Source organism: Tenrec ecaudatus, chromosome 14 (assembly GCF_050624435.1).
Source record: "Tenrec ecaudatus isolate mTenEca1 chromosome 14, mTenEca1.hap1, whole genome shotgun sequence".
Taxonomy (NCBI): domain Eukaryota; kingdom Metazoa; phylum Chordata; class Mammalia; order Afrosoricida; family Tenrecidae; genus Tenrec; species Tenrec ecaudatus.
In genome coordinates, this window is record NC_134543.1 from 112,558,334 (window position 1) to 112,570,507 (window position 12,174).

At 51.9% G+C, this 12,174-nt stretch overlaps 1 protein-coding gene and 1 pseudogene across 1 annotated transcript in view; both read right to left on the reverse strand.

The window, feature by feature from the left end:
- CYP19A1 (cytochrome P450 family 19 subfamily A member 1) overlaps positions 1-1,090 on the reverse strand; it is a 35,382-nt gene extending 34,292 nt beyond the window's left edge. Inside the window, exon 1 of the mRNA XM_075531388.1 lies at positions 946-1,090. Within this exon, the coding sequence (XP_075387503.1) occupies positions 946-1,090 (145 nt within the window). The remainder of the gene's footprint in view (positions 1-945) is intronic.
- A 4,906-nt stretch (positions 1,091-5,996) lies between these two features.
- On the reverse strand, positions 5,997-11,958 carry LOC142426754 (COX assembly mitochondrial protein homolog pseudogene; annotated as a pseudogene).
- Positions 11,959-12,174: the final 216 nt, after the last annotated feature.

The window sequence follows — 12,174 nt, forward strand, 5'->3', positions numbered from 1 at the left end:
TAAATGTAACTTCAAATACCAAGTTGAATCAGATAGGGAGATGGGAATTAAAAAAAACAAAAAACCCAGGGGCTTTTAGCCCCATCCCACCCCCACACCCCAACACCTAGCACATTCTCATGCAAACAATCATGCTGAAAATTGTGCAACAGCTGCCCTCTTGAAATAAAGCCATATCAGCAATGCGATGAGATTTGGGACACTAAAATTTATGAAGGAAAAACACAAGACAGTCTGAGATGCCAATTGGATGATCCCCATATTCGTGTTGGAAGCCGTAAGGTGTTCTGTGAAACTGTGTGCAGAGTGTGGAATTACAGTATGCAGTACTCTGGGAGGACCTGCATGCCTTGTTGAAGCCTATCAGGCCTTGATGTTTGAAGGGATCAGTAGTGGCCCCCGTTATCTCTCGCTTCCCAGGTCCCAAATAGCCTTACACCCCCTCAAGAATACAAGAAGGAAATGGCTATCAGGAGGCAGGGAGAGGCAAGGGTGCATGGAGTCGAGGGGAAAAGAAGAGTAGAGAAAGCCATGCCAAAGACGTTTCCACCTTCAGAGCAAAAGTGAAATTAATTACAATAAAAACGAAAAGGGAAGTTTGGGGGTTGGGCGGGGGAGAAACGCTGAAATTAAACATTATCGTCTCCCTCCCATCGCCATCTTGTCTCAAAGGCTGCGCGTGCCAACGTACTTTACTTGAGCAACATGGAGACCAGGAGCCGTTCGCTACGCTACATCTTTTTCCCGGTTTCTTCAGAATGCTCAGGTAACCGGTCTGAAAGCCAGGCTCCCCTCTATGTCCTCCTTTGTCGACATGATGGGGTCTTCCATCACAAATGTCCCTAGCCTTCTGTGCCCAATCTTCATCACCTCTTCTTATCAAAGCCACCAACCACCACCCCTCCACCCCAGTCTCCTCAGCACATGCATCAGTGACCTACTTACCTGGGATAGAGGATGTGCCCTCGAAATGCCAAATCAGGAGCAGGAGACCAGTGAGCAGCAGGATTGGTATGGCGGCTGCAGATACCACCTCAGCCACCATGCTGGTGATATTGTAATGCACTGAGCTCAGCATTTCCAAAATCATCTCTCGCCGTCTTTGCCCTTGGGGGGAGCAGGTCAGAGGCCTGTGGGAATCGAGCGGACAGAAAAATGAGAGCGTCCACAATCGATCGGCTTCTTCTACGCCCCCTATGCTGGCTTTGGGGGTTGGCCAGCTGTAGAAATCCGCGCCTTGTTTTATAACGGGATTGGACGCTCAGTCAACTTTGTGATAACAAGCCAAAACAAACAGGCCCAGGGGAGATCTTTTGGCTTCAGGTACCGCCTCTCTGACCTTGGTAAGAGTCTCAGGTTCATTTAGACACTTGGTCTGATAGAACGTTATCACGCTGCCCTTGAGTGGGTAGAGTGATGTGCATTGCCAGTACAGCCAAGTTTTCACCGAGATACAAGAAGATGCAGCTCACTCTAGGGGTGCAATCATTTCACGACCTCACCAGCAGGTTTTCGTTAGGCAGCCAAATCAATTGGAAAAGAAAAATGAATAAAACCAATTCCCCCCAAACTCTGTTTCCTTGCTCAAAACTGCTTCCTCTAAACAGTAAAGCCTGCAGCAAGCACACCTTTCTTGAATCTTGTTCAAGTGTTCCCAAGAACCTCCTCGTTAGGCTGTTTGTTGGATTCAACAGGACTCACCCAGGACAGTCTCTCTATGGGCCTTAGTGGAGATCTTGAATCGCTTCCACCACAGTCTAGGTTAAGCAGTGTCGATGAGGGCTGATGGCGGAGGGAGTGGGAAAAGAAAAATGAGAAAATACAAGAGGAGGGGAGAGAAAGGGAAAGGGGCAGGAGGAGGGAAGGAAGGATGGAGTAAGTAGCGTGCTACCGGTCACAGGCTCAGGTGTCTCCGAGCCAACAGCGGTCACCCTCGTGGGCAGAGGAGCCGCTTTTCAGCCTGGTCTGCCGGCCCTGCTGTGTTATTAGGCTCCGGGTTTGCCTGCTGCCCACCCCCTCTCTATGTGAGATCTTAACCTAATCAGAGGTGTGGCTGAGGAGGTTGGGTTGGGTTTTTAGCTTCCCAGTTTCCAGAGTGGAATTTCACATCATTATTCCCTGGACGTGCTCTGTGACAAGCAGGATGCTTGAGGTCCTGTTTCTATTGGTGGGACCCGAAATGAACGTCAAAAAACATAAATGAGGAGAGTGGATGTGACAAAAATGATGAAGAAGCCCCAAAGCAAGTGATGCTAGGGCGGGGATGGGAGCGGGTTTGGGGGGCGGGGGGGCAATCAACCAAACAAAAACAAGAAAATCACTTTACAAGGCTTCTTGGGGTTATTTCACAACCTGGAAGCAAGCACAAAGGAATAAATGTGGGCCAGGGATCCAAACGGAGCAAGGAGTGTGATAATTCACCACGGTGTTGAAAAGATGCTCCATTCAGTAGCATAAATTGCACAAAGCGGCAAACTGCTCCCATCCTCTCAGGAAAGAAGGAAATCGCTTTAAAATTGGCAGCATTTCCAGTGTTTTAAGTGACAGACCGCTAAAATATTAGTCTTTTTTTTCTTGTTCATTTCATTTCCCTAAGGGGCCTTGGTGGCACTGGACTGCTAAAGCCCACGGTCGGTGGTTCAAGTCCAGCTCTCACCTCTAAGGAAGGAAGATGAGGCTGTCTGTTCCTATACACACTTCCAGCCTCGGAAACCCTACGGAGCAGGGTCCCTGTGTCCTAATACAGCAACACGTTGTTAAGAAATTCTGAAGGTCACAAAATCATTGCAATGGTTCTCACCGATTGTTTCCTTTGCGTGGTTTCTGCTGACTTGGTCATTTTAGACTGTTTGTATGCCTACATGCTTACAGGGGTCAGATGCTAGGTTGATCGCTTGCTTAACCAGTATGTCTTAAAGACCCTCACACAGGAATACCAGTTAAAGACCCTTGTTTGTTGGTTTTTAAAACATTTTATTGGGGGCTCTTACAGCTCTTGTAACAATTCATCCATCAATTGTTATCAAGCTCATTTGTACACATGTTGCCATCATTATTTTCTAGACACGTATTTTCTATTGAGCCCTTGGTGTCAGCTCCTCTTCCCATTGCCCCTCACTCTCATGGCCCCTTGATAAATTGTAAAGTATTACTTTTTTGCATCTTACACCAACTGCTGTCTCCCTTCCCCCATGGTTCCTGTTGTTTGTCCCCCTTGGGGTGGGAGTGGGGTGTGCAGTTATGTATCCATCATCGCGACCGGTGCCCTCTTGCTCCCTCCTCCCCACCTTTCCCCAGCCCTCCTGGTATGGCTACTCCCATTCCTGCTCCTGGATGCCGTGTAAAGACTGTTTGTTTTTTAACGCCTGTTACGTGCCTGGTATTGTTCCAAACTACTTAAAAATATTATTCATTCTGACAACAACCCTATGACCTAAGTACAATTCTACCTGTTTTACTACAGAAAGTCCAGAAAGAGATGTTGATTAATTTGCTCAGGACACCCAGCTGAGCTGGGATTGGAGCCCAGGCAGTCTGTCTCCAAACCATGTGCTCTTCATGATGCCATTTTGCTGATTATGGGATGCAGCTGGCCTTGACTTTCGGGGGCTTTTCGATCATTTATGTCTATACCTGGTCAATTCAGAAGAACTCTTTTTAAAGGATTAAGCTTTAGAGGTCTCCGAACACCAGGTGTGGAACGATCCTTTGTCATTCTCTTCCCTAACACTGTTTTCTCAATTGGTACAACATTCTAATGGGCCATTGGGGCAGGTTGAACACAGGAGCCTAAGAAGGCCCTAGAACTTCATCTGGACTGCTTACGCCTCCACGCTCCCTCCTTCTGATCCACCCACCACATGAACTCAAACTATACCATCAAGTCAATGTTGGCTCACGGTGGCCCCATAGGACAGGGTAGAGGTGCCCCCTGTGAGTCTGAGACTTTAACCCTTTACAGGAGTAGAAAGCCCTGCCTTTCTCCAGTGGAGCTGCTGGTGGTTTCAAACTACTGACCTTGGAGATCCCAGCCCAACTTGTAACCACCATGCCACGAGGACTCCTTGCTCACCACACATAGCCACACGCATTTACTTGCAAGTGCCAGATGCCTTCAAGGGATACCTCAGATGTCCTCCCTCCTTTTAGGTCCTGAGATTATCATTTGCAGGATCAGGATGGTTGCCTCCTCGCCTGACCTGGCACCAGACAGGGGCTCAGCCACCTAGTGGACTTGGCTGTTCCTATGCCATATAATCACTCAAAAAGCCAGACTCACTGCCACTGAGCCAATGCCGCCTCATAGCGACCCTATAGGGCAGGGGAGAACTGCTTCTGTGAGGTTCTGAGACTATAACCATATATGGGAGGAGACCGCCCCATCTTTCTCCCAAGGAGCGGCCGGTGGTTTCAAACTCCTGATCTTGAGGTTAGCAACCCGACTTGTACCCATTACACCACCAGGGTTCCCTTATGCTACATAGAATCTCACAATTTCGACACACAGCAGAACCTGTTGACTTTGGGGCAGAACCTATCCTGGGCCCCACAGAGTGCCAGGGAGAACTCCCAGATGCCCTGGCACGACCCTGACCCTCTGCAGGGTGGGGAGATGGGGTCTGAGCTTACAGCAGCACTGGTATCTCCCTGGACTCAACCTTGCAAGAGCACCGGAGTGGTTTGTCCAGCAGGGAATAGATTCCGTTACCCCTGAGTCCAAGTATTGTTTGCTGAACCCGCCTATCCCTTTTGTTCTTCAGTACATCCCTCTTTCCTCGAGGAACATGACCTGGGCACCTGAGTTCCTCCTGCCCTCACTATCTATCTGGCTTCTCGCGGAAAACTGCTCTCTGGCCTGTAGCAATTTCAGCCTCCGGGAAGTTACAGACAGGAGTCTTAGGAGGGGCGGGGGTGTTAGGCAGATGGGGACTTGGAGGGGGCTGAAAGACAAGGGTTTGGAGGTAGCCATCGAATGGCTCCCCAAGTGAGTGAGAGAGTGCCATGGGGACTGTGGTTGGGAGAACGCAGAGTGGGACAGGAGACACAGGAGGAGGCAGGGTGAAGGTTGGCATGCTAAGCAGAAAGAAGCATCAGCAAGGGCTAGAAAGGCTGGTGCCCTGTGGCATAGTGGACAGGAGGCAGCTTGTGGGGCACACAAAGGTAGGAAGCACCCCATGGCCAAACCTCCTACGCCATATTCAAAACATTCGGATCTACCCTAAAGGCAATGAGAACTCGTTGAAGCTCTTTAAAAAGACCCCAAAACCTTCCTGGCATTTTGAAAGTCTGAATCATCCCAGCTGCCCAGGTAGATCAGAGGACAGGGGGCAGGGAGGTGAGGGCGTAGTCTCGATTTGGCTGCATGTGCCGCCCCCTACGACCCCCCACCCCCGAGCTACCCACATGAGGAGCTCAGTATCTTTATAAAGCTGGTCTTTGTCTTTGGGTCCTGGAATCAATCCACCTGAGAAATGAGAACACGAGCAAAGTATGTACCGTGACACCACACATAGACCACAGTGTTAGGTGCTGCCGAGTTCCAACGTACAGTGTGCAGCATCTATGGTTTTTTACAAGAGGGCCCCCAAACCACAAAAGCAGGGTCAACTCTTGCCTCGGAGTGGGTGGATGGAGCGCTTGTCTGCAGTGCTGGTGCATGCAGCCTCCTCACTTACTCACCCCAAAAACCCCAAGGATGGATACAGGGCACCCCGGGTTTACCAGGGATGAGGCGGCTGCTGCCATAAATGGGTTCCGGCCTTAGTAGATTGAGCTTTTATTTTGAAAGTCTTTGCTGTTATTGCCCTTTCTTATCAGTCTCTTTTTGTTTTATTTCACTGTTTTCACAAGACAAGACATTTTTATTTCAGATAAAAATGAACACATCCATAATTTAAGATAAAAGCAAAAGCCATGTCTTTCTCTTGGCTGGATCCATTCCACTGACTGTGCCTTCTATAAATATTGGGAGTCCTGAAGGTCATTTAAATATTTGCCTACGCACTTGTCGGCAGCATCTGTAGCCTCTGCTTGATAAGGATTCCAGTCTTTCTGAACGCTTACCTTCCTTTCAGGTGGTCCATGCTTCACTCTTTGTCAAAGGCGGCATCGGAATAGGAAGCCATTGGGCAAGCTTTCCGGATACGATGTTCTTCCCGGCATTTGACTACCACGAGGATCCCAAATCCTTGTAGCATTTGGGCCACATCTTGAACGCGTTCAGAACGTGTCTCTCTGGCTTTCTCTCTCACTATATCCAGGATCAAAATATCATTTTTTTTCAACGTGTCTGCGTTGCTCTTCTGCAGGGTCAAGAGCGATCCCGGTGGGCAGGGGAGGCAGGAGTAGATCCCGGTGGGCAGGGCAGGCAGTAGTAGATCCCGGTGGGCAGGGGAGGCAGTAGTGGATCCCGGTGGGCAGGGGAGGCAGTAGTAGATCCCGGTGGGCAGGGGAGGCAGTAGTAGATCCCGGTGGGCAGGGGAGGCAGTAGTAGATCCCGGTGGGCAGGGGAGGCAGTGGTAGGTCCCGGTGGGCAGGGGAGGCAGGAGTCTCAAGGTAGATCAGAGGACAGGTGGCGGGGAGGTGAGGGCGTAGTCTCGGTTTGGCTGCATGTGCTGCCCCCTACTACCCCCCACCCCCGAGCTACCCCCATGAGGAGCTCAGTATCTTTATAAAGCTGGTCTTTGTCTCTGGGTCCTGGAATTAATCCACCTGAGAAATGAGAACACGAGCAAAGTATGTACCGTGACACCACACATAGGCCACAGTGTTGGGCGCTGTTCCAACGTACTGTGATCCTGTGCACAACAAGGGAACCCGCCCAGCTCTGCACCATCCTCACAAGGCCTCCCCATCGGAGCCCATGGTCGCAGCCACTGTGCTAACCTGCCTTGCCTGGCGGCCCTCCTCTCTTGTTGCCGCCCCTCTATTTCAGCCAGCATGATGTCCTTCTGCAGAGACTTTTTTTTCCCCAGGCAAGAAGTCCGAAGGACGTGAGAGACACAGTCTCTTTATCCTTGCCTCTGGCTCAATCGTTTACAGAAGCAAAAGCAAAATACATAAGGTTAAGTGCAGATCATCATTCTTTGAGTGTCCGTACCTCCGATTTCCAGGCGAGAACATTGAGCCTTGGAGTGTCAAAACGGGTGGTAAAGATAGGAGCGGACCGCCAATCTTGATTTGAAAGTCTGTTCTTTTCATCCGGATCCTGTGTTCGCTCTCTGCCTCCTTTCACCCCCACGCCTGTATTTCCTTTCTTGGCTTCTGCGATGCTACTTTCCCCCTTACTTCCCTCCCTCCTCCTTTCTGGAGGTTTAAACTTTTTTCTTCCAAATTAATAATCCATCGTTGTTGCTTCCATTTCCTTTCTACTCATTCTTCTGAGCTCCTGCTCCGATCCCAAGGTCACGAATGATGCTAGTCTCTCCGAGGTTCGGTCTGACCCGCCTCCGGTCCGATCCACATCCTTGCCCTCCTCCACCCTTATGGCATTGAAGTCTCTGAGCCCTTCCTCTTGGACCTCTTTTTCTACACTTGTGAGGGGTTTTCCTTTTTTCCCAATGTCCTCGTTCCTTTAGAGCAGTTGCTAGTCTTCCTCCGGCCCGAGATCAGCAGCCTCTCCCTGGCCCGCATGCTTTGCCTTCTGATTCAAGACCCATTCTTAACCCTGCACAAGCGCTCCCCCAATTCGCAGCCCTGGCCCGTGAGAGTCAGATGGTATATCAACTAGAACACTCCTGGGAGTGTCTATTGTAGTGGCGATGCACTGGGATGCTAACTTGCAAGGTCAGCAGTTTGAAACCACCCGGCCACTCTTCAGGGCAAAGAGAGGCTTGCTACTCCCATAAAGAGAGTCTCGGAAACCCACAGCGGCACCCCTGGGAGTCATTATCGATTCAATGGCCTGATGCTTGAGTTCTAAGACACTCCTGGCTAGGGGTAAACACCACTGGTCAACCAAGCGGTAGCTAGATAATGCTTCCTGAGGGGTGTGGTCTTAGGAGGGAGAAGCTGGGTACCTCCCCCTCACCCACCTCCTGCCTGCTAGCACTCTACCTGCCTTGAGGGACAGCCCCGTGTGGATGAGAACTGCCAGCACCCTCCCATGTTTCCACCAACCTTGGATCCACAGGACGCTGTACCCACAAGCCTGCGACCTTCCCCGGTTGCCTTTCTGCATCACCAGCCTGCTACCACATGAGTCTGAAGAGGGACTGATGGGCTGGCACTGGACTTGGGCACTTACAGTTGGACTGGACTGGGGCGCCTTCTCGGCATATTAATACGTCTTGATAGAATGCTCTCATACATATACGTCCCCAGATTTGTTTCTCTAGACCATCCCGCCTCTCTTTGGAATTCCATCCGCTTAGCATTCTGGATATCACTTCACAGGTAGATTTGTCGAAAACCAAATCCATTGGCTCCCTGAATTCTTCCCCTGCTCCCCACCCCACCCTACCCTTTTTGAACACTAATCCAGACATTCAATTGCAACGCCTTTGATTTACATTTTCCTTCTTTACTCAACACCTTCCCTTGTCCTACCCTAACCACCCACATCTAGTCCCAAAGACCTGGGGACAGTCCCTGAAGGAGGGCAGGGGTCTAGGACGAGAGACCAAAACCACTGACATTTGTCTGCCTGAGTTGGGTATGGTTTTTGTAATTTCCTTACAGAGGAAGAGGGGATATGAATTCGTTACTAGTCACAACCCCACCTATTTCTTTTCCTTCAGGGAAGTAAGCTCCCCAAGAACTGGACTCTGTGTCTCTCACCCACCTACCCACCCACCCACCCCCGCCCCATTACTATGTACCCCACGCCGAGAAAACACTGTCCAGGACTTTATATGCATACTCACTGCACGCCTGTTCCTGGTGGACACTGCTTCCACACCTGTCCAGCCTTTATGCCGCGTGGTTAACTTTCCAGAGACCATTTCCCCCCAGACGTCCTCTCTCAGTCTGTCTGGTAGTCTGCTGCCAGGCTGTTTTTCCATTCAGTGTTCCCTGCTTGCGTCCCCTGTGAGTTCATGTCTGTCGGTTGGGCGACTTCCCAGGAGCAGTCCCTTGGTCCATAGAACAGGGCTGTGGTCCACTTTAGGCGGGCGCTGTCCTCTCCTTCCCTGAGCTTTCTCTGAACCTGATACAGACAGACATCCTGGGCTCCTCCTGCTGTTGACCGCCCAGTCTTATAAGCCAGCATCTTAAAGGGCTTTATTTAACATGAATTTATTAATGAACTCGCCTAAGCAATACATCATATTCAGTTCCATCTCTGGCCCAGAGCGGCCGGGAGGCCATGGAGGCTGATGGCATGTGTGCCAGGACATGGTCCCAGGGACCACTGTTCTCTAGAGTGCTGGTGGGAGAACTGTGTGTGAACTTCTACATGAAGGAAGGGCAGGGTACCAAAGCTGGGAAGAAGCCCTGAGCTCTTCCAATAGCACTTGCCCCACCCCTCCCCTCCTTTAAAAAATGAACTCAGTGGAATGGAGGGACAGGAAGGCCATTGATCCTCAAGTGGGTGAGTGGGACCCACATGTACATTTCTATGCCCTGACATTGGGGGCAGGACTCTAGAGGATTTGGTCAGACTTCTCAAAGATTTCTTTGGCCTGGAGCTAGAGAGAGACCATCAGAACCAGGGAGGGAACAGACTTGTGTGGTTCCCCCCTCCCCGCCCCCACTCCTGCCCCCCCCCCATTTCCCCAGCCCTTGGCAGAGTGAGTCCCTGATTATCCACATGTGAAATGAGCAAAAAGTTCAAGCTCTATCTGTCACTGACCTACTGGAGTCCCTGCCCTAGACCTGGCACCAGAGGGCTTAAGTTTAAAGCAAAAGGTTCCGCCTAGTTTGGGCTTTCAGCCTGAGGAAGGGCCATGCCCCCGTGGCAGCATAGTGGGAGCAGCAATGGGGCCAGGCCTCATCACGTCAAGTCTCAGTGCTTTGGCTGACCAGCCCTCTGGCCTCTGCTCGGTCCCGGGGCCTCGCCGCCTGCGGCCGGGCAAGTGAAGTCTCTGGACTTCAGGCCTCAGGTCCACCTCTCGAGCTGTGCATCAATGTTGCTGACCATGTCTCCCCGTGGCTCCTGCACCAACCACGGAAGGCCCCGGTGTGGCTATGCAGTCCTTAGGGTGGCTCTGTTGCAACCCTACGTCAGAGAGGCCACAACCTGTTCGGTGTGGCAAGACCCATAGCCACGTGCAAGCCTTGGTATCCAAGGGTAACCGCAGGGAGGTTTCAAGTGGCCTTGCTTTGTCTTCATCCACCTGGCTCTTCTAGGAGCAGTGGGAAAAATCCTTTCCTGAACAAACAGCCCACCTGGCTCCTCAGTGGGATGCCGTTGGTCATGACCACGCCGTACGTGTCTCCCCTGATCCCACATCCCACCCCTTTCCCACAAGACGCTCACGGTGGCTTCCACAGGTGCTTTGTACTTAACACGTGACTCAGCAAACGTTCATGAAGCGAATGAGCAAAGCTTTAGTGGGTCGGCTCAGCTTCTTCAGCCTGCGGCCATCACAGAGCCATGCGCCCTCGGGCCCCCAGAAGAATATTTTCCTTATCCTATCGGTGATTCCCAAATGCCAAGTTCCAGCAATGAAGTGGCCCAAAGCCACCACCCAAACAGTCAGATAACAGCAGGACTAATGGCATTTGCTTGTGAGTTTTATCTGTTGCTTAGTCAACATACCTCGAGGTCACAAGATACCCTACAGCAGGGCCAGGCAGAAGGTCTTGGATGGGAGGGTGTTTGGGAGGCTCTGTGCTGGCCCTGGGGGGCTGGGGCCACTTAACCTTTCTGGACCTCCCTCTTTCCTTATCTATGCAACAAGGACATTGGGTCACATGACCCCTGGGAGTTCTGTGGTCCAATTTTTTTTTTACCCTCTTCTTTGTGCCTCAATGCCTCGGACCAGGCAGTGGTGCCTGCTGGTCCAGCCCCTGGCTGAACTGGGGTGGAGGGCAGGCCACCGGTGGACGGCCAGCTCCGGCCATCTGCTTCAGTTCATCTCATTGTCTTTTGGGGTGCAGACCCATCTGGGAACCCGCCAAAAGCTGTGATGCCCCACGCTCTGGAGAAGTCCACTAAGGCACAGCATGCAGTGCCTTAAAAGCCCTCTGAGTTTTTCGACACCCCACCCCATCAAGGCCCAGCTGCCCCTGCTGCCATCCACCCCCTCCCACCCCCCGCCCCAATCAGCAACTCCTGGGTCTAGTTTCTGTCTCCACTTTCTGCCTCTGGCGCCCAGTGCCCCAGGAGAGTGACGTTTTCGGGCTGGACATGAACAAAATTCCCCATGGGAGCTTTGCCTTTTGGCTGGATCCCAAGGTGGGGCTTTCTCCTCCCATCAACAGTTACAGCCTGGGAAACCCACAGGGGCAGTTCGACTCGGTCCTAGGGGGTCGCTATGAATCGGCATGGATGCGGCGGCTGCGAGAGAGCGCTGCACCCAGCAGCTCCCGGGAAGGTTGCGGAAGGCTGGGCAGGGAACGTGGCTCGGGGGTGTGCAACCAGTAACTGGAATCTCCTCTGTGGTCCACGTTGGGCTGGCACTGTCCACGGCCACACGTCAGCTCGGCGGAGGGCAGTAAGGCTCACGGGGTCTTCATTCACAGGGCGCAAGTGCGTTCCTGTCTTTTGTTTTTGGTGTCTGCAGCATTCCCGTCACCGTCCCAGGCATTGGGCGTGTAGCAATGACCAAATGCCCTCTAGGCATCGAAGCCAGTCCAGTTGCAAAAGTTCCAAACCAAAGGTCTCGGTCACTGTGGAAGGGAGGAGAAGGCGACTCTCCAGGAAATGGAGTCAACTTTCGCAAAGAAGACTTGTGGGAGCACCCAGCACGCGTAGTAAGCACTGAGCAGGGCCTGCTATTATCACCGTCCCCGTACAGCCTCTGAGAAGACGATTCGGAAGATCTCCGGGAGGATTAGTGTCCCCACTCTCCTCATGTCGTCAGAGTCACTACACCATTGGGTACTCTGGTCAGGTACGGAGCATGCAGTGCTTGAAATGCCCGGCCTCGTTGGGGGCTCTGAGGGGGGCATCGCCCCCCATCAAAGTGGGGTTCTCTCTCAGTGGGGGAACCTATCAGCTCCCCTGGTGGCCCAATTCTGTGACCCTCGCCGGCCCTTTCGTGGGGCAAATGGAGCTTTTCGTGGGGATTT